Source organism: Pholcus phalangioides, unplaced genomic scaffold (assembly GCF_987345545.1).
Source record: "Pholcus phalangioides strain wild (caught in Gottingen) unplaced genomic scaffold, Ppha-v1.0 ptg000031l_1, whole genome shotgun sequence".
Lineage (NCBI taxonomy): Eukaryota > Metazoa > Arthropoda > Arachnida > Araneae > Pholcidae > Pholcus > Pholcus phalangioides.
This window is the reverse complement of record NW_028301621.1, coordinates 4,687,598-4,710,921: the sequence shown is the minus strand read 5'-3', so window position 1 is coordinate 4,710,921 and position 23,324 is coordinate 4,687,598. Positions and strand designations below refer to the sequence as shown.

General features: G+C 35.7%; 1 protein-coding gene across 3 annotated transcripts in view; it reads left to right on the top strand.

The window, feature by feature from the left end:
- Positions 1 to 23,324, top strand: part of Cad87A (cadherin 87A) — a 672,761-nt gene that overhangs the window by 192,800 nt on the left and 456,637 nt on the right. For all 3 annotated transcript variants that reach the window (XM_089252829.1, XM_089252827.1, XM_089252828.1), the window contains 2 exons: positions 1,315 to 1,582; positions 22,176 to 22,321. In XM_089252829.1, the coding sequence (XP_089108955.1) occupies positions 1,315 to 1,582; positions 22,176 to 22,321 (414 nt within the window). The remainder of the gene's footprint in view (positions 1 to 1,314; positions 1,583 to 22,175; positions 22,322 to 23,324) is intronic.

Here is a 23,324-nt window from a genome sequence, read left to right as displayed (position 1 = left end):
ATATGCCTTTACAACGGTTTGTCACTTCTTTAATCCTGTTAGTATATGTATATGTACGATAGTTTATGCCTTTATAATGGTTTGCCACATTTTCAATATACTCTCAGTAACGAGGCTTTTTGAATAGACATCATAATCATCATCAGCATCGCTTTGAGAGTCAGGAAAAGGGTGATCCTCATAGAAATCAGTGCTAAAATTGTCGATTTTACTGTAGAAATGCGGAAATTAGTGGGATTTTCCGCCCCATCAATAATTTTAAAAATTGTATTGAATTCTCGATTTTTGAAATATTCAGTTCGCTTAGAAATATACGAAGCCCAGAAAATTAGATATGAAGTAATTAGCCAAACCTATACTTTTGAGTTGGATATTCGAGCAATATCATTGATTTCATTTACATCTTCTCAAGTATGAAAATTAATGTCTCCATATTGTCTCTTTTGATATTTATTTGCATAAATTCATGTGGGTTAGGATATTTTAAAATTAGTTATGAGCCCGTGAAAAGTGTATCGAAAAAATTCCACAGCTTTAACTAAGGATTTTTGGAAGCTGGAACAGACAGATGGATAATTTGAAGTTCGGGGGGGGGGGATCGAAATACGTAGCCCCCTTAAAAAAAGAAAAATATATATTCATTTTTATGTTTCTGTGTAAATCTAGATTTGTTTATTTCATAAATCGCGCAGGTCGCCATATTGGTTAACTTGGACACGGTTTGTATGTCCCTCAAGAAAAAGAGAGGGAGATATCACGTGATCCAAAAAAGCCTCATTGAAGAAAACCCGGGCAGCGCCGGGTATTATAGCTAGTATATAATATTATCACATGTCTTCAATGAGTCTCACCTCGAATAAAATAGTATCACACTGCAATATAATATACCTTCATTTACAATCATTTATGTTTTGATGTATTTCTAAATTCTGTGGCAACTTATTTTTTGACTCATTCTTTCTTAGAACAAGTCAAAAAATTGAATCGACAAATTACAGCTAATATGAACAAATTCTAGATTTTCTAACTGTTATAAATAAGTTCTGTATAACTACAGTTGATTCTCAGTTTTACAAACTCATATCAAGTACATTTTTGGGCAACTTGCCTTTTTTGGCCTTGGGTTTTTTTTTTTTTAAATTTGTCTATAAATTGTAATGACATTCAAAGAAATGGCATATTGTTTGAGGTTAATGAAATAGTGCTTAAAAATGTGTCAGTTAGTAAAATCGAGGGTCGACTATATGTATGACTATATCTTTTAAGACAGTTTTTCCTAGATTTGTTTACGAGTGGTATTATTCTGTCTTATAGATTTCATGTAGGATCCAACACAGGTGTGATTACTGTAAATCAGTGCCAAAACCCTGGAGCAAGCAATTGCCTAGATTTTGAAGTACGCTCAGTATTTTCTCTCTCTTACCAAGCCGTTGATGAAGATGGAAGTGGAAATGCAGCTATTGTTCCTTTTACTATTTTACTCTCTGATGCTAATGATAATGCCCCATCTTTTCTTCAAGATTCATATTCAGCCACAATTGATGAAGGTTCTACAAAATTTGATTTGCCTCTGAGAGTTGAAGTAAATTTATTTTTCATTTAGGAATTTCATTCAGCATGACATATTTTTCAGTTAACAAAAATTTGTAAACATTTTTAATATTTATTATGATGCACACACTATAGATTATTTGTGGTAAAGTTTGCAGTGAAGGGAAAGCTATGAGAGAACCACATCACCTATTGTAGCCTTAAAATTAGAAATCCAAATTGAACATTTTTCATGTTAAACATGTAATTTTTGTTTGCGTCCTGAATGCATTTCGCAACAAATAAGGATGATCCTACCTAATGATCAAAGACAGTCCGTGCACTTCAACACCAACTCGCTGCTTGCCATCCGAACAAGTTCAGATAGTCAGTCCTTGAGTCACTTTCAGGCAGGAAAAAGTGATTCTTTCCAGTCATTCAAATCATACCGGTCGACCTTTTTACATCTGGATATTTGCCGGGCACATGAGGACAGCTGCAGAAGAGGAACATGGATGACCAACCGACCTGAACACTACCTTGTTATCCTAGACATCAACATAGTTCAAGATTCATTAATATTTTTTCACAATCATGGAGATACCAACATCAGAATAAACTAAAACTGATTAAGATTCATTATTAAAAACTAATTTCCGATCCAACCTGTGCTGGTGCCTCGGCACAATTTTGAAGGAATTATGTCATGACTGTTGAAGGTTAAACAGTGTACAGCTCTTATACTGAGCAGACTAAGAGCTGAGAATGAAATTCGACCATTCACTTTTCACAATCACTATTTATACATAAGCAGAATGAGTTTAATCTAGGTGCAATAGGACTACTGGAAACCTTTGGCATGCAACAAAGAAGAATTGGGTCATCACGATTAATTTGCATAAAAGTATATTACATTAAATATTCGAGTATTGACTTTCTAGGATGGCAAAGCATGACTTTTTAGGTCCTTCCCAAATGGGAAATTTGCAAGCCTGCTCTATCGGTTTTAGAATGATTCGGTGAAAGCCTGGAACTGTTGGTCGTTGGTCTATGTTAGGATAGTTTTCTTCATGGCATAAATTGTTCTCTGCCATAGGCTAGCAATAATATTTATGGTTGAAGATTGTTAATTCTGATATGCTGAAAACGGCAGCATAGGAAGGATGTCTATTTGTTTTCCTCTTTTTCACTTGAGGGTGTACGTACTGCATCCATAACTTCACAACAAACCATCATGCTGGGGAGGGGGAGTATAACCATATTTTTTTAATCATTGAGTTCACAGTGTCCTGATTTCAGAAAAAAATGTGTACTGAATTATTTTATGTTCCTCCAAATCTATAACTTAATGTAAAAATTGAGTGAAAAATTTGCATGGCTTAGTTTTTTATTCCAACAAATAACAAAATTTAAAAAAAAATGCAGACATGTAACAGCAGACAAAAACATGTAACAAATTTTTGTGAGAACACTTTGAAGAATATAAAACCAACATGCTTGGACACAGTTGCTAAAGAGCTGTAATAATTTCAACCAATGTTTTTTTAAGGTTTTTTTGAAGGTTTTTAACAGCTTTCACAAAAATCAATGTAGGAAAAAATTAAAGTTCCACTACTCTTGCAGGGCATCGAACCCATGTCCTCTCACTTGCCAGGAAGCATCCTAGACCACTAGACTATAAAAGTAATGAATCTCAATCCCTCCTTAGAGCTCATGTGCACTGAATAGAATCATACATGGACAGTCAGACCTAACTGAGCAATGGCAGTGTCAGTGGCAGCAATTATGAGCTTTGGCAGCTCATAATTGCTGACACTGCCACCAGCCGACGACTTATTTGACTTCAAACCGGGCTGTTAAACAGAGCAATTGTCCTCAAAAAAAGTTATTTTTGTAACCTTGAATAATATTGAGAAATTCAGTTGCTACAAATCAGTCACAAGACCATCTTTGAATTGAATTATTTTTCATATTTGTAGCAGAAAAACGTGAACATATTTGAGCCTGGTTAAACCAACACCATCTATAGCAGAAGGTCCCTGCTCAAAGCTTGTGATGTCACTGAAGGTCATCTCACCCATAGCCATTGGATGTAGCAAGGGGACTCATTTACTATCTTTACCATTTTTGGTGTCCAGGGTTGTTTGGTTTAAACCAAGTGGTTTTTTTTTTCAAAATTCAAATAAAAGTGGCATAAATATTATTTTTTTTCCTTGAAAAATATCATATTGGTTCATTATTAGCCAAAATTTTTCATTTTTACCACATTTTATATCCTTGGGGTACATTCTGATGGTATATCTTTAAATGACATCAGATTTTATAAGTGGTTTTTTCAAAAAGTTTCATAAAAGTGGGCCAGAATATATATATATATTTTATATGAAGTTTCTTAGTTATTTAAAGTTATACATAAAAGCCAAAATTTCTCATTCTCACAATATTTTCTAACCTTTTGCTACATTCTGATGCATAGGCGGAGATAGACTGGAAGGGCTGGGGGGGGGGGGGCACGATGATGATGATGATAGTTTTGCATGTATGGGAGTACGTGCAGCACACGCTTACGTGTAAGTAGGTCACGGTGAATGTGATAAACATGGTGAGATTATGCATAATTACCGTGTTCTTTATGAATATGAAACCAATTTGCTAAGTGGATAAAATTTTGCGAATTCATCACAATTTCCGGTGATTATGTATAATCTCCAGCTCGTGTTGCTAAATATGATAAATCTTCAACGAATTATCTTAATTTTTCGGACATTTTGCTGGCACTTCAGTCTATGCTGATAAATGTGAAAAAAACTAATTTATTACAAGACTGATAATAATTTATACGTTTTGATACTGATAAAAATGAAATTAAAATTAGTTTTATATTTTTATGGACAAACATCCGTAGTAGAACCATCACATTATGGAAAATACTGATCAGTGGTCTAATTCAAGCTATAACATGATTTCCTTCATATTTATCATGAAAGAAATCATGTTCTAGCTTAAATTAGACCACTGATCAGTATTTTCCGTAACGTGATGGTTATATACTTGCCAACTTCATTCACAAGTTATGCATAATCACCAATAAAACAGATAAATACAGGAAAATTTATTAAACTTACCGAGACGATTAGTGATTATGCATAATAACCGACGATTATAGACAACCTCCGATTTATCACATTTATATATGTAATATGCATACAATATATTATGTGCAAATAGAGTATAACGTACATAAATACAAACATGCGGAAATGAAAAAAAGTTCAAACCTAGGGAACTAGCTAAATGGCTTAGATTGATGGAAAAAAGTAATCAAAAATATTGTTTAACCCTATCACTGTCACCTGTGGTTAGCTACATTCAGTGAACATGGTACATTTCAAAAGGACACAGTGAAAGGTTTAATCAATTACTGAGCGCAAAAGAATACACCAATAAAAAAAGAACATCCCTGATCTGGCCTATCCAAAACCAAGGATTAGCCGGGCCAGAGAAAATCTGGTTGAACGAGAAAGATTGATACCAGTGCGACATTGCACAGTACTGAATATTTCTATTCCTTCTTCATAGAGAAAAATATTGCATACAATAATTTAAAAAAATTTTTTAATAAATTACAATCAAAATAGATTTTATTTTATAGAGGCAATAGGGACTTACTGCGAATTACTGTATAGCTCACTAAAGAAATCCACCTCCACAACAACTGTGTGCAAGTCTGCGCAGTTTCAATGGAGTGCAATCGTTCTTTTTTCGCATTTTGAAATGTATATGTCAATCAGAACATCTAGGTCTAAATTGTTGATGATGTCTGACTCCAAAAACAAAACCATGAGGTCCGAAAAGCTCTCTTGGTTCATCGAACACCTCAGCCAACTACTGATTCTCCTCATGGCTGAAAACGATCTCTCGCAACTAGCGCTGCTTGATGGCAATGTCAGACATATTTTTAAGAGAGTCTTCACATTGGGATATATGTTTGTGTTCATAACATTTTGCGTCATTTGTTCAACAATATTGATGAGAGGCAATTTTTTTAGAACTGTCATTTCTGCTTCAGCCAGTGCTCCATCAATCCCTGGTACAGCATACATGGTCATGAAAAATTTTGATTCCTTTACGTTAAGGCGAAGAAACTTCTCGCTAGATTTTGCGATTTCCAATGCTTCTTCAGAGAATCTTCTTTTCATTTCTTGCAACAAAATGTCTAAAAAAGGGTAATATAAATCGCGCTTATACTTTTGTTTCAACTCAGTTTCAACGTTTTCTGAACTTCTCTCTTCTGTCCTCGTTTTCTGTCCAACAGATGTCATCACTATGTAGCTATCTAGGCTCTTCGTTATCAACCTAGGCCGTTTAGGATTATAACACTCCCCTTTCTCCATCACTTCAACTGTAACAGGAATTGCATGAAGGTCAAAGTCTTTGTCCATTTTTTTTATTTCATACCATTTCTGATCCCATCCATTATCGTTCCTTTTTGTTTCCAACTCTTTGATCACTCCATCGGCTGCTTGGGCACATTGGGCAATGCAAGTGTCTTCTCTCTGTAATGCTTTACTAAGGACATTAATGAGAGGCAGGGATTCTGTAAATACCGCCAAACAAACAACAAAATCTAGTGATTTGATAGAAATTAAAAGTCCTCTAGCCTCAGTAGATTTTGAGCTTCTCATGTCTGTTACCCTGTTATTCAAGACCGTGATAATAGCTCCGTAGTTGCCCTTTACAGCAAGCACAACCGTGGCTCTACAAGACCAATGAGTGTCACTGAGCTTATTGATATCAGAAGGGCCAGGTAATGTTATGTTTAGTTCTTTTTGAATATTTTGGAATTCAGCATGCATGTCAGGATGCGACATAAAGTGGTACAATGATTGCATAATGTTGAAAAAATTGCAACAAAAATCATTTTCTTTACATGCAGCAACAAGAACCAAATTTACCTTATGTGCCAAGCAATGTACATATACAGCAAACGGGTTGCTATCCCTTATGATCTTTTGTAAACCATTTTTTACCCCTGCCATCACACTAGTGCCATCGTATGATTGCCCAATCATTAATGACATTTCGCCGCATCGACCATCAGATAAAAATACCCAGCTTAATTTATTTCATTTACTATTTTTCTCAGCACTTCTCACTATTTCTAATAGTTCATTTTGTACATGAGGGCTCGTCAAATTATGGTAATGCCCTTACTTTTCTTTAAATGTTGGTCATATTTACAAAAAAGTTCACACAATTCTAAAAAATTACCTTTGTTATTTGATTTGTCAGATTCATCGTGGCCATGAAGAGCCAAACCTTGCTTTGCAAAGTACAATAAAATGTCTAAAATCTTCCTGAAGTACGCTCTGTTTTCACTTACAAGTACTTTATGGGAATCTGATAATTTAGTTGCAACGGAATCGGTTAGTTTTCGAAAATTGAGCAACTTAGAGATAAAAAACAAGTTTACTGCACTTACCGCATGTTTATGCAGTTTTTCACTAGTTTTCTTCCAATTGTTCATGCCTTGCTTTGTAAGTAAATCCTCCTTGTTTCCTGTGGGAAAATTTCTACACGCGAAGCAGAACACTGCGTCTTCTTTAACACTGTATTCCAACCAGTCGTATTTCTCGTAATACGAAGCTGTAAAACTTCTATTGGCACCCGAAACATTGGGCAGAGGATAACTAGATAATACTGGACGACATGGACCACTGTGCAAATCACCTAGATCCAGTACATTACATTTTTTTATGTTTTCCACACTTGACGATGATGGTCCTGATATCTCACCATGAGCAACTAATAGTTTATCATTCGCGCGTTTTGAACTTGGTACGAGCAACTTACAAGTTGAGAGTGTGTCGGTGCTCTTCGAACCCGAAAAAAAAGATCTCTCTTGATCATTTACTCATGACTGTTATCCAAGAACTTAATTCGTCATTCAAAAAGATATTTCACTGAAAAGGCTCAAACAAATGCAACAAAATAAATTTAGAACAGAGATGGACTGAAATAAAATGAAATAAATTTATAATCGCAACTGAAAAAAAAACCGTTTACTGCCCTCTAACAGCTGCCTTAATAATAAAAGAGAAATGAAAAATATGGAAAGAGAGAGACATAAATAAGTACCACTTTTGTCTGAAGAATGACTATAGTAGAGTGATAAGTTCCCTTAAAAAAAATAAACCACCTTCCATACACAAGGAATGGTTATTGTATACATTCACTGCAAAATTCAACTAGTAACCAGAAATGTCTGTTGTCAGCTACTATGATCAAGCTGTCTCTCTCCCAGCTTGCACCTGCTGACGAAACTGAAACTAAGGAACCCCACTGGAGAGACCAATCGTAAATACTCCAAAGAACTTTATCATTTTCAAATGCTCCTCCCCATTTGAAGTAGATACTATGTATACAGTATAGTAGTAATTCTCTTTCCTTTTATGAACCACAACCATTTTTATTCTTACTTTACATATTTAAGTTGAAATGATAAATTTCTGCATTTTAAAAATAAATTATCCCCCTCAATTTTTTTTAAATCCGGAAATCGTAAAGGTTTGTTGGAATCGTAAGAATCGTTGGAGATTGTAAAATTATCTTGGGCCTCCGCCCATGTTCTGATGCTCTATCTTTAGCAAATTCATAAATAAGGATTGCATCACACATCACATCTAAATGTAGTGGTGTATTCCTTTTTTCCTTCACAAAGGAAGCAGCAACAGTAGTGACACCATCATGTTAGGGGCAGGTGGTCCTATAATCCAATAGACACCAGCTGTCCTTAAAGGACAAAGACTAGTGTACTAGTAGTTACATTACCTCACATTTCATTTTCATTTTCTTTCCCATAAGAAGTAGCACATCTCCTACTGTATATGTCCCAGTCTTAATATTCAGTAGTTTTTTTTAATACTTTCATGGTAAGCCCAGTTAATGAAGGTTTTACTGTATAATAGTAATGTTCTACTGTATACTGTATAACAGATTTATGAAAAATAATCAGCTATATACAGGGTGATTATAATTTTAAGTTTTGATTCCAAAACTATTCAATAAGAACTACTAGTCAGAATGACTTGAAAATTTGCATAGATACTCCTGAAGCAATGCAAGTTTCTTTTGCAAAAGGAAAAAAAAGTGCAAGTAGATGATGCTGTACTTGGCCAGCAGTATAATCTATTTTGTGCAACCACATTATTTCGGCACTTCCACCGCATCAGTGTGGGGATAGAACTTCTATCAAGATGCACATTGCAATACCAACAAAACAGCTGCTGAAGACTCATTTTGACAGGATGCACCTTAACCCTTGCAACTTCTGGCTGTGGGGGGTACCTCAAAATGTCAAACAGTGGTCAGATTGCCAACTTTGGAGAATTACAATCTCCAGCACATCACCTATATGTTAGAACTTCCTCAGGAATATTAACGTGGGGCGCATTAAATTTAATAAAGCTGAATTGCAAGCACATTCACATCATAACCATGGCATACTCTGATCTGTTGATGAACAAGAATTTTTGTGCTTTCAACCTCATAGCCAGAACACGGTGGACAACATATTTAACATTTCTTAAGTAAGTTGTTGTTATTTGTTCAATTACTTCGTTTTTTGTGATGTTTCCATGAATTATGAAATCTTGGAATGCTATAATTAAGGTACCATTTTGCCATGACTGGCTATCGTTTTCATTCTGTGAGCAAATTTCCCACATGTTGGATGATGTGATTAATTTTACATTTTTAAGTATTTTTTCCCCTTTATCAAATAAAATTGAATTTTTTCAGGAATATTCATGTCAATTTTCAAGTCATTTTGGCAATCATTCTTTTTTTACAGTGTTTTGAAATCAGAACCTTAGTTATAATCACCCTGTGTATCATAAATCATTGCTAATTAATCTGCATTATTTATGCTTCATTAAATACATTATATTGACCTAATTTTTATTATAGTTTTTGCAAAATAGCTTCCTAATCAAGCATACTGAAAGTAACTGGAGAAAACATATATATTTTCTCCAGTTACTTTCACCTGGAGAACACATCTGTACACATCAAGTAACTGGAGAGAACATATATATATATATAGATGTTTTCTCCAGTTACTTTCACCATATAATTTCACCATATATATATATATATGATTAATAACAATATTAAAAGAATTTTCAAACACACAGTAATCCAATATTTAAGCAAAAAATAATTAAATTGCAGAAGTTGGTTTTTGTTAGAATGTAAGAAATATTTATTAATTAATATGAGAATAGTGTTAATTACCATTAATAAACATTTTATTTTAATTAATTATTAGAAGTTTCAATGATTTCTCAGAAATTTTGTTGTTTCTAATGTTAATCTTATTTAAAACAAAAAAAACCTGGTTTAAACCAAAAAAACCCCGTTTTTTTTTACCAACCCTGGTGTATACCCATTTGCTATAGGTGAGATGACTTTAAATGATATCACAAGTTTTCTACTGACGCCTTCTACTATAGATGGTGTTGGTTAATGGTTAAACCCAGCTGTTAAAGACCTTTGTATGAATAGTAGAGAGTGACATCATACACATCCAGGGTTGGACTTGGGGGGGGGGCTGCGAAAGGTGCGGTCGCACCAGGCCGCAAAATTTCAGACGCCTCAATTCTTCTGAAAGAAACCCTTTTCTTTCTCAGCAGATGTTATGGAAATTTTTGATTGAAATTTAATTTTTCCCCCATCAAACAATTATTGATTGTAAAAGGAGGCTGTCAGTTAGAAGCCCTATAATATCATTTTTAGTGTTATTAGATATGGCATTAGCTTATTTCAAACAAGAAAAGATTGTATGCAAGTAGTCACGTTCTTTACCGTGAAAAAAGTCTGGCCTTTCTTTTTTCTGCTATTAAAGATATAACAGGGCTACATCAACCAAGGAAAAAACATGCTTAGGACATCAAACGAAAGGGACACCACAAAAGAAATGTAGAAATTTTTTCCCAATGACAACCTCCCCTCTCATTGGAGTTACCATCTGGTCTGAAGGTACCAATAGTGCTCACAATGCGTAGTTTCATCCGGTGGTGCTTCCATTAGCCGTAGTAGCCTGTGGCATGGATATCTCTAGATGACGACTGTCATGATATTTTCCTAGGGAGCAAGGTCGTAGTTTGCCTTTCCGGGGCAGACTTTTCTTTGGAGCCCTTCTTGAAAAGGTTTCTATTAATCAAAATAAATGTAAATTTTTTGGAGTCCCCCCATTCGGCTCGGGGCCCCGGTTGCCTCAGCCTAGTTACTGCCCTCCTAGGGAGGCTTGAAATCTTCTTCGAAATTTCCTAATGCTACCATCTGAGAATCATCCTCTCATATATCCCGGAAGATGGATATACAATGTATGAATTCTAAATTGTGACAATTTTTAGAACTGAGCTTTCGAGAAAAAAAAGGTAAGACGTCTCTTTTCCTCTGATTTTTTTTTCTCAATCTAATTACTCATTTAGTACAGTGCCGACATTAGAGATATTTTGTTTTATGAACAGGGAGTCCATGCTTAAAAACATTTAAGAGCACAAAGGTCTAAAAATTTAGGATGTAGGCGACGTTGCTTGCAGCCCCGATAGTTCATTCTCTGATAAGAAAATGTGTTTGCCAACTATTACATAAATTATATCTGAGGTTTAGACTGATTGCAGTAGCATTGCTAATATTCGACAACTTATACCCTGGCATCTTTTTGAATTTCAAGTTTGAATATTCAAATATTGAGATTACAATCTTGGATATTATTTGTGGCAAAAAACTCTTGGTTTTAAACAAGTAATAACATTGGAGTGCTCATATATAATGAATCCTACTTAAATCGTTTTTCAAAAACTCGTCTTAAAATGTTGTAGGTGGGAAAAGACTTTAAATGGGAAATTTCAAGTGTTAGTAAAAGTTAGAATTACGAAAATAAGTCGTACGTAGTGAGTTCCATTTAACGTTCCCACTTTACAAAATAAAGGGTATTCCGTTTAAGGGTATTCCGTTTAACGGAATACCCTTAAAATTATTTTTGTGAATCCCAGTACTCGATTCCTTTACTACTACTATTTACATTAGTTGCCCAAAAACAAAAATAAGATTCAAAAAATGATCGAAGTTATCGCATTGTAACATATCTTTGATAAAGATGATGAAACACTTTAAAAATATGTCAGAAATGCATGTCTGTTCAATATGATTCGAGCCACGATGAAGTGTAAGAAGGTGGACCACGCCAATTATTATGTCATTTATAAATTTTGTCAAATTAATTAAAACGCAATTTTCTCTCAATATACCATGTTTGATTATGATCTCTTTTATCAACGCGTTCCTGAAATGGTGGAAAAATAAGCAGCGTAATAAATGAATTCTTCCTGAACAACTTTTTTCCCTTCAAGATTAAAAAGGGAAAATTTTATTTTATTTCCAAAAGTCTAAAATATTACAAGTTGGGGAGCGACTGCATAAGTTTTTTTGGAGGGGCCGCAAAAAATTTTTTTTTGCACCGGGCCGCGAAATTCCGAAGCCCAGCACTGCACACATCCTTGGGTAAGTTGCCATCTGGTGGCAGAACCAGCAGTTATGAGCTTTGGCCTGAGTTAGGTCCGACTGTCCATGTATAGTCCCATTCAGCACACATGAGCTCTAAGGAAAGATTAAGATTTATTGCCTTTGTAGTCTCGTGCAGTGGTGCGCAAACCATGGGTCACTACCCCCTCTCAGGGGTCACGTCAATGAATTAGGGGGTTGCGAAATATTCTCCAAAATAAAAATTTCCAATTAAGAAATTAATTTTTAAACTGCCAAATAGTGGTCCACCATTTTTATTTCAAAATATGCCAAAACTAAAAAATGCCTTTATTCAGCTGAGCTAATTACCATGCATCATACAATGCAAATTTATCAAATTCTACTTGCATAATAATCAATATATTGGCTCCGTCATGCCAGAATCACAAATGTGCAAAATGAGAATGTGTGAAATGACGTTTGAATGTTTACTCTACTTATGTTATTTGCTATGGAAGTTATTTCCTGAAATGTTTTGTAATTCGAGTTTCAATAAGGATACGCATTCGCATGCACAACTTAGATAGCAAATTAAGGTATCAAAACAGCTGATAAATGAAAAAGAAAAATTTGTACATTTGTGCTTCTGTCACGTGGCGGATGATATCAAGTTAATTTGAAATTTATTACACACACACGTATACAACATATATATAGTAGAGGGCATATTGATACTATAGTATATATTGGGGTTGACAACAGGTCAATGATATAAATAATATTCAGGTCAATGATATATTTATATAACATATCCTGAGATATAATATTCAGTCCTCATTACATTCATAAAGAGGAAAAAAATGCATGTATAAATTATTGTTCAATTGCGTTGATTTTTTTTATTAGTATTTTAAAATTTGTGCAGTGATTTTTCTGATTTTATTTTCTCATTCAATCTATTATATTCTTTAGGTGCTATGTATATGAATTGTTTTTGTATTATGGTTATATAATCAGGGACGCCGGAACATATCTGTTCGTGTTGCTAAAGCAATACCAATCATTTGAATGATATATGTAATGCTCAGCAATACCAATCATACCGATCACCATTTGAACATAGCTGAAATATTGCACTGAAAGCGGTTTTATTTAACTAAAAATTTTAAAGACATATCCTTGGGACCCTTTCCTTGTGAGGAGTTGCATAGCTATAACTCTTTTTGTTTGCAAGTTATTTCAGGTCCAAGGGACTTTCCCATACAACCTTTATATCCATTAATATGAGAATGAAATGAGCATCACAGAATCTGAATACCACAATGATAGTCACAGGAATAGACTTGAGACAGTGCATTTTATCACTGATTTCAGACGGATCTCAACCCTTTGATTGGCATTGACAAGATATCTCACCTTCTTATTTTGGCAGTGGCAATCCCAAATATTTTGTTATACACCTCTCTCAGTGGAACACTTTTCCCTATACCAATGGTTCACAAACTTTTGTCAACCACAGCTTCCTTGCCTAATTCATGATTTGTCAGCGGCTCTTCAGGATAGATTAATAGATATTTCCCGTATAAAAGAACTTCAAAGCAAAAATAGGTGCACAAATCAATATCTCAAGCTCGCCGCGACACCCCACATAAATGTTGGCGATGCCCCTAGAAACAGCGACACGTGCTTAGAAAAGACTGCTCTATACCCATTACTTTTTCATTATTCTATATTCATTTACTGCTGAAAATCATAAGAAAGCTTATTGCTATTATGCTGTGTAAAGGTTAAAAAACATCAATCAATAGTCTCATTGATGTAGTTAAAAAAAAAATATTTCGATGAATAAAAAAAACTACATCGATGCAGTTTTACAAAAAAAAGTCGCTGAGAAAATAAAACTTGTAAAACAAAATGAAAACATCAATAAATGCAATAATGACGTACCTATGTTACCTGAAGTTTATACCACAAAAAAATCAGACTACAGAATCATTTATTCCATCGCTATTGTAAAAAATAAAATTAAAAGCTCAACATAAGTATAAATAAAAAAACACACACAGAAACATGTATTTAAAAAAAACTTCCTAGTAAAATTGAGATGTATATTGAGATTCAAACAGGAAGAAAAAATGGTTTGACGTTTGTTTTTCAATTTTTCCCGACTTCTGGCAGTGTGAGGGAGAATTTGTGAAAAAGAATTCATAAATGAGGTCAAATAAAAAGAAAAGATACAAAACGTTTTAATTATCAAGTTATTGTCAAAAACACCAGGAAACACCTCCGCTACTACTTCCAAAACACATGTGAATAATCATTTCAGCATTCTATATCTACAGAAGACAAATCTCAATGATGATTCTTGTGCATGAATGAATAGATGATTTGATAAACGAGATCAAACACTGATTGCATGCATCATGAAAATTGAGACAAAAATGTCTCGCACATCTTTTTTCTGCACATACACGCATACACAAATTATGCATCATATTGTACAATGAAAAAGTGAAAGAAATTTTTTAAGTAATTAAAAAAGGTATTTTAAATCACTATATTTTAATTTGCGTATTTTTTTTTATTACTTTTCTGCACTGCCAATGGTAAAAGCTACCATCCACTCTCCCATAGGTGTAAACTTGTATCCGGCCCATGTGCCCTCCAATAATTTTCAAGGACTTGCTCATCCCCCCAAAATTCGCGTGGATACGTTTCCCATATTTGGCTCGGAAAAACAATTTTTATGATTAAAAAAATTGCCCAAAAAAAAGTTTTAGTAAAAAAAATCTACTCAAAATTTTATTTCAATTTTTTTTTAAAATCGCAATCGACTTGTCCTTGGCTTTCTTTTTTTGTAACAATTTGTAGTATTTTTCTTTTTTTTGTTTCAATTTGTAGTCTATTTTTCTTGGTCAACGACGACACTCGATCTCCAATTATCATTCTTCCTTGGTGACAATCGTAGCAGCCCTAAGGCATGCATCTCTGGATGGCCTCTAGAGACAAGTGGTGGAGGTTCTTTGGTCCTCTCTTGTTCTTGCTCTTGGAAAACTCTGAAGCCTCTCTTTTTTTTTTTGAACGTCACCCTAGGGGAAGGAGGCTTCCAGACGATGCAGGAAGAAAAGAAATGTTAAAAAATAAGCCAATAATGATTGAAACAGAAACAAGTACACTCTGAGAACCATATTTTACTTATCGAGTTTGGGAGCCCGGGCCAAAACATTTCTGAAAAAAAACCATATGACTAATAACAGAGACAAATAAACAATAGCTAAATGAAATGCAGTGATACTTCGATATAACGATTCCAGACCAAGAAATAATATCATTGTAGAGGGATTATCGTTATATAGAAAGGCAACATTATCACATGCCCTAAAATTTCTGTTGCTGTTGGCATCTTTTCTGAATCGGCATTGTTAGTACATACCACCAAAAAAAATGCGCTTTTGAATATTTATTCGCCGCAAAAATAATCTAATTGATTAATTGATGAATAAAATTCATTTGGATGTATTGCATCCATAAACAGCTTAATCGCAATACACCGTGTCATGGCCCTCACATCCTGTAGCATTGCGCATAGGTTGGAATCTTTGGCGGGCCCCTAGCCAGACTTTCACAGGCCCCTACTTAGTAAATTTACAGCGTGAAAAATTAAATAACGACAAGCATCCCAGACCCAAGGGCTGGAGCGCTGTCAGCCCCACCAATGTTGGGGGCTGAAAGTTGCTGGTTGCCCCACATGTTCGAGACTGAAGCGCATACACAGGAGAGAGGGTGCATTGCTTTGTTTTTTCATAAATTATTATCGGGGGCTCAGCTTCTAGCGAACCCTCACAAAATTTATTGGGAGGGGCTTCAAATGGCTCCACCGGCCCAGGGAATTAATTTGAATGAAATTAAGTTTTATTTTAATATCAGTATTTCATCAGTCATTGCAGAAAAATAATGTGTGGCTTGTAGAACTTTTGGCCCTGGGCAGCAATTATTAGAGGACGGCAAATTTTAGGGGGAACAAAAACCATCTTTCAGAGTCATCGACTTTTATACTGTGGATGTGATGTAAAACTACATTTGTTTCAGTCCCCCCCCCCCCCCCCCACTCGACAGCAATAATCTATACACTTAGTTACGATCCTGTCCGCAGTACCCAGAAAGAGCTGCTACAAAGCCCAATAAAAATATTGTACAATATACTGTACATTCAATATAATTTATCTGCAAAGTATCTCTCAGAAATGGGCCCCCACGTCATCGAACAAGGCTTCTGGATTGAGATGTGTTGTGGGTACCAGGGCAGGATTTCCCAATCGCCCCTCTCAATCTGTTGCGAATTTATATGGTGGTAAAACTGGAAAAAATTGGCGCAACACGACGTGGCATGGACTCGACTAATGTCTGAAGTAGTGCTGGAGGTAATTAACACCATGAATCCTACAGGGCTGTCCATAAATCCGTAGGATTAAGAGGGGGTGGAGATCTCTTCTGAACAGCACGTTGCAAGGCATCCCAGATATGTTCAATAATGTTCATGTCTGGGGATTTTGGTGGCCAGCGGAAGTGTCTAATGTCAGAAGAGTGTTCCTGGGGCCACTTTGCAGCAATTCTGGACGTGTGGGGTGTCGCATTGCCCTGCTGAAATTGTCCAAGTCCGTCGGAATGCACAATGGACATGAATGGGTGCAGGTAATCAGACAGGATGCTTACGTTCCTGTCACCTGTCAGTCGTATCTAGATGTATCAGGGGTCCCATATCACGCCAACTGCACACGCCCCATACCACCACAGAGCCTCCACCAGGTTGAACAGTCCCCTGTTGACATGTAGGGTCCATGGATTCATGAGGTTGTTTCCTTACCCGTACAAGTCCATCAGCTCGAAGCAATTGAAATCGAGACTCGTCAGACCAGGCAACGTGTTTCCAGTCCTCAACAGTCCAATGTCTGTGTTGTCGGGCCCAGGCGAGGTGTAAAGCTTTGTGTCGTGCAGTCATCAAGGGTACACGAGTGGGCCTTCGGCTCCGAAAGCCCATATCGATGATGTTTCGTTCAATGGTTCGCACGCTGACACTTGTTTGCGGAAGGGTTGCACGTCTGTCACGTTTAATGATTCTCGTCAGTCATCGTTGGTCCCATTGTTGCATGATCTTTTTCCGGCCGCAGCGATGTCGTAGATTTAATTTTTTACCGGATTTCTGATATTCACGGTACACTCGTGAAATGGTCGTACGTGAAAATCCAAATTTCATCGCTACCTCAGAGATGCTATGTCCCATCTCTCGTGCGCCGACTATAACACCACGTTCAAACTCACTTAAATCTCGATAACCTGCCATTGTAGCAGCAGTAACCGATCTAACAACTATGCCAGACACTTGTTGTGTTATATAAGCTTTTCCGACCGCAGCGCCGTACTCTGATTGGTTCCATATCTCTTTATTTGCGTACGCATGCCTGTACCAGTTTTTTTTGGCTCTTCAGTTTATTTCTAGCAATCCAGTTATAAAGATGGAGGACATATTAACCTGTTCTCAGAAATGAACGAAGTAATTGACATGTGCCTATCAAATGTCAGCGACTAATCGGTGTACCTGCTTAATATATTGTTTTGAATCTGTCATCAAGGTGCACATGACTGGTGATGTACCCATGGCTCCCACAAGGGGGAGGCTAACAGGGCCCGGGGCGATTCTCACCATTTTTTTTTTCACGCCATTAATTCACAATAAAAAAGCCCTTGAAAAGTCTGGTCTGGGGGCCCACGAAAGTTCTCATCCTAGGGGCCCTGTACTGTACAATTTTTTTTGCACGCTGTGTTTTACGTTGCTAGTCTCCGTTGTGATTTTTTTCCAGTGTTGTATTCATTTATTCAAATGATAGGTTCACAAATATAAATTTTTGTTATGAATTTAGAGAAAAGTTTTCAAATTTTAAAGTAGAAAAGTCGCTTGAAATTCATAAAGTTACACAATTTACATGAGCATCTATCGTGAATATACCTAAACGAGTGTTTCGCCCAAAATTGAACAATTTCCTGCTTTTCAGCTGATTTTATGGTGAGTTACAATATAGAATTTTTTGTATTGTTACTTTTTTTCTAGCAAAGATAAAATACAAAATTCAGTCATAGAATATAGTTTACTTAATGTAGTTTAATTAACAAAATGGGCTAATAAATGAGTGTTATGTTGATGTAAGTAAACACAAATAAATTTAAGTGTATGGCTAGATTTTCATTTCCCACTGTGAATGAAAACTATGCAAAATTATTCTATGAAATTCAATACTCAATTTCAAATTCAATATTCAAAGATCTTGCGATTGCTTTGTGATCAATTATATTTTCCAATGAGGATGTTTGCAGTTGCTGATGAAACACTTCATTCATACATACCTATTTTGACTTAATACAGTACCAAAAGAAAAAACATTCTAACAGTCCGTTAAGACAGTAAGATAATGAATTCAACTCAAAGGGTTTTAAACTAAATCTCTTTAAAGAGTTTAAATTAATTAATCAATTTGTTTGTGTAAATGTATGTAATATTAGTCAATTTATTAATTAACTAATCAATTAATTTGCACAGAATTAAAAGGTAATTGTTATTTATTAGTTATTTATCGCCTTATGAACGAGTAAATTATTGCAGGCCGGCCATAGACTCATGGAAATTTGATTCTTTGGGCCGCTGTTCGAAAAAGGTTGAGAACCACTGTTTTAAGAGGATTTTTGGGAACTCGTTATGTCTAGGCCTACTTTCTTGGGATGAATGCCATGCCCATCCCCTTTTCCTGAGGGTTGGTGCTGACAGGGCTCCAGCTCGAGACATTAACAATTACTCAATGCGTGGCCGAGGGCTATTCAGATTACTAAGAAGGGTGGAGGGGTACGAATTCTATTATTTTTTCGTTTTATATTTTACAACATAAATTTACTGAACGGGGTGGGGGGGAGGGAAAGGAAATTTTTCAATCTAGAAATACGCTAAAAATCCCAGCTTGTGAGCCACCAACTTTTAAATTTTTTCACTGATTTAAAATGATGACTGATAACCACGGATCAGTGCTGTCTTAACGCATGGGCTCAATCGGGAATAGTCTGGGAGCCTCAACTGAACAGAGGCCTCGCAAAAATAACAACTGTTTGATATTTTCGGAATTTGCCAGGTAGGGCCTCAAAAAATCCACTTGACCCTGGGACTCGCAACAGCCCTGTCACAGATAAGGGGAAAAAAGTGGAACTAGCAAGCAATGCTCCTAAACAAATGAACTGAAGGTTTAAAATCAACTGTACTTAATTAGGGATCCTTGGAGGTCAGTGAGGTTTAGTGAGAAAACAATTAACTTATTTTCTTATACAGTAAAACCCCTCTTAACGGACACCTCTCAGATGCTGTCACCCCCCCCCCTTTTACAACCAAATAATAATTTACCCTTGTATAATAAAAGTATGTATTTTAAACCCCTGACTAATGGTCACCCCTCTTTTACGGAATAATTTTTTTGTCCTACTGGTGGCCGCAAAAGATAGGTTTTACTGCATTATACACTGAGTGGCCACATTATTCTGACTACTTGACAGTTTTAAGTAAATGAACTATGGTGCCACACTGTTGCAGCTAGATGGCTAGGCTGTCATAAAAAAAGGAAAGCTTAGTTCCTAAGACTGATACAGAGCCGCAACTAGAGAGAAGCACATGTGTCTGCTGCCACGAGCGCCAGGCCAGAGGAGGAGCAAATTTCCCCTCTTTACTTATCATTCAACATTACAAGGGGACACCAAAATGTGTGCTTGCTTACTAAGTACCTATCTAGTTGCGGTCTTCGTAGTATAGGTCAGTCGTTCAAAACATTTGGAAGCCTGCGGCCTGTTAAATCTCTTGTGTAAGTGAAAGGCCTGGCTTCGCAATGCAAGTAAAAGCCAATGATAGGCATTTTTAAGACAACCCATCATACCACAACTAGGGGAGCAGGCTGGTCTGGTGCGCCAGGCCAGAGGGAGCGCAAATTTTACTCTCTAACCTCTTCAGCATTATAAGGGGGCGTCAAAATATCCAGGAAGCGTGCTTGCCCCGGCTGACCAAGCATCAAGTTGCAGCCCTGTGTACCATTTGTAGGGGTCCTATATTTCAGTGGTATAGGAAAGAACGAGGGAGTTATAATGAAAAACAAATTCTAGAATTAATAAAATAGATAATTTCAGTTCCAAAATAAATGAAAGATAATTCAGCATTGATAAGAGATAATTCAACACTGATGAAAGAAAGAATTCCAGAATTAATGAAAGAAAAGTTCTAGTTTAATGAGAGATAATTTCAGTTCCAAAATAAATGAAAGTGATAATTCTAGCATTAATTAAAGATAATTCCATAATTAATGAAAGAAATAGTTTCAGCATTAATGAAAAATAATAAAGGAAATAATTCCAGGATTATTGAAAGAGATAATTCAGCATTGATTCAGAAGTAAGGAGGGGAGTCATTCTCAAAATGATAAAGATATTGATGTCGATGCCAATCTTCTGAAAGCTGTTCGCAGCAGTGCACGAAAACAGACTTCAGCACCAAAAACTTTCAATAAAGTTTCACGACCAGATGAGAATCAAAGACAAAGCAGAAGAATGGGAGTTGGAAATTCAGTTGTCATCATCAAAAGCTATGCTGAACACTGCAGAGAAAATGATAGAAGTGGGGATAAAGAGAAAAAACTTTGTGGACATCGAAAGTGGGCAAGTTGATGTGAAAACACTGAAAGAAAAAATGTGTAGGGTTCTTGAGAAATTAGAGGAAAACAGCGTCATGAGTCAACAGAATAGAAATGTCCCTCAGCGGATACAATAGAAGAAAAAATAATGAATCCCGAACACGTGGTAGAAAAATTCAGGCTGCACCATTTTCTACAGCAAACAGTGAATATAGGACTTAAATTATTTGCTGCTCTTGCTGCTTTTAATTTTGCTGTAATGACTCAGACGAGTTGAAAAACACATCTGAACAGATTATACAGACTTAGGTATCGTATGTAAATAAAATTTGTACTAGGTAAAAGAAAATTTGATTGTATTTTGTGTGCTGCCATTCATGGCACATAACAATAAAAAATACACTAGTGTGTGGGGGGAAAAAATTCTCTCCTTCAAACTTTGTGTTATTTTTTTGTTTTGTTTCTTTCAACGTGAAAACTTTCTACTGTTTTAAAATTTTTCCTCCTTAAATTAATTTTGAGATGAGTTGTGGAAAGCAGCACAAGGGAAGGCATTACAACTGCTGCCTATAGTTGGCGTAATGTAATTCTCTCTCTCGCATAGCTGTTGATAAATTTGCTAAGTTATTCAAAACTTTCCTGTTTAACAAAATGGTTAGTTTTATTTAATTATTTCTTTTATAATTTAAAAATAATCAATTTGTAAGAGTTCCATTGAAATACAAAGTTTAGTGAAAACGATTGCAGATTGTCAAAATTTGGTCACTTTTTACAAATATTTAGGTCACTATTTGGTCACTTTTTTAAACATTTTGGTCACTATTTTCACTAGTTTTCAGGTCATGAGTCATGCTGAGCCCTGCAGATTTCCGTATGGCCAAGTTCGGCATTTGACCCCACAAGTATAGGGTTGACATGGGAGCAGGCCTGGGACAATTACCATAATTTTTTTCAAGCTGTAAATTAACTACAGAGGGGCCCGTGAAAAGTTTTGCTTGGGGGCAGATACGGATTAAAGTCAGTTGAGGCCCATGATGCAAAAGTAAATGCTGGACCCCTTAAATTAGAAAAAAGTGTAACTTAGGGTTTCCCGCGGCCCATTAAGGTATCTGAAAATTGCAAAAAAACTATTGGGGGGGGGGGTGTCATTTTGACCCCATCTCGTCTTTTTAGATATACTTTTGCGCGATCCATCTTTCTAGTGTTAAACAGAACAATTGTAATGAAAAAGTTGTTTTGGTAACCGTGAATAATATGAAGAAATTCAGTGGCTAGAAATTAGTCGCAAGAACATCTTTCAATTGAATTATTTTCCATATTTGTAACAGCAAAACTTGAACGTATTTGAGTAGAATATTGTTTGTTTGTTTTTTTTCATATTTGACACATAAATATATATCTTTCAAGGCTGTGGATGCGGATTCTACGTCAGTGCTACGATATTCCATCATTGCAGGGAATGAACAAAATTTGTTTTCAATTGATGGCCGCACTGGTGAAGTGTTTGTGGTTCCATTGAATGGTCTTGATGTCTCGTCATTAAAATCAAATGTGTGAGTTTTCATATTTTAGTGATATAATATGGCATAAACATTTCTTAATTTCAGCTGTAATTTGATTTCACTTGTCCCAATTTCATTGAGGAGTGAAAATACTCCTTCAAAATTTAAATAATTTTTTTTGTAGTTCATTTATTTCTCAATTATGAGAAGAAAAATACCTTTTTTCAAAATTATATTTTTGCCACTCTGCAAGCACTTAAGCAAATTCTTTATTCAAGGAAAAAGTCACGTGGGGCAAGATCAGGAGGTATAGGGTGGTTGTAGAAGTATCAGAGTGTTGTGTTTTGACGAAAAACCTGATAACGTGACTACAAGAGGGACCTGTAAGCTGGTGCATTATTGTGATGGAGCGCTCATGACTTGGCCTTTCAAAGATCCAAAGATGACTAGTCCATTCCAAAAAGCCACTTATAGGAGGAACAAAAAAGAATCTAAAACAATGAATACATACAGTATTGTTATATAGAAATAGAAAATCCGACTTGATACCACTGGTCCAATTCTAATAAAGAAATTTGAAAACAATATCCATGTCAGTAGACATATTAAAAATGGCATGGCAATTGACTGCTATGCCATTCAAGATTGTCTCAAAATAACAAAATGTATTCTCAACAATCACTTTTTGAGGCAAACAATATATATCATTTGTACGGAGAAGAATATCTCGGATCACCCACAATGTTGGTCTTATGATGGAAAGATTTTTAAGGAAAAGAATCCTTGACTCATCTCACAACCTAAGAATTTCTGTACATATTATCAGAATGACTCAAACCACGTGAGCAATCACCTGCCAATTTTCAGGTTTGGATCTGGTCATAATCACCAACAAAATGCAAGTTTAGCTAACCAGTTTAGCAAACAAGATGGAATTGCGCAACAAATTTTTGCATTATGAACATAAACAGAATTTTACTATATTTCGACATCGTAGATCATGGTGACATTAGTATAGTCGTACATGATTTGGAAGAACAACTGACATACAGTA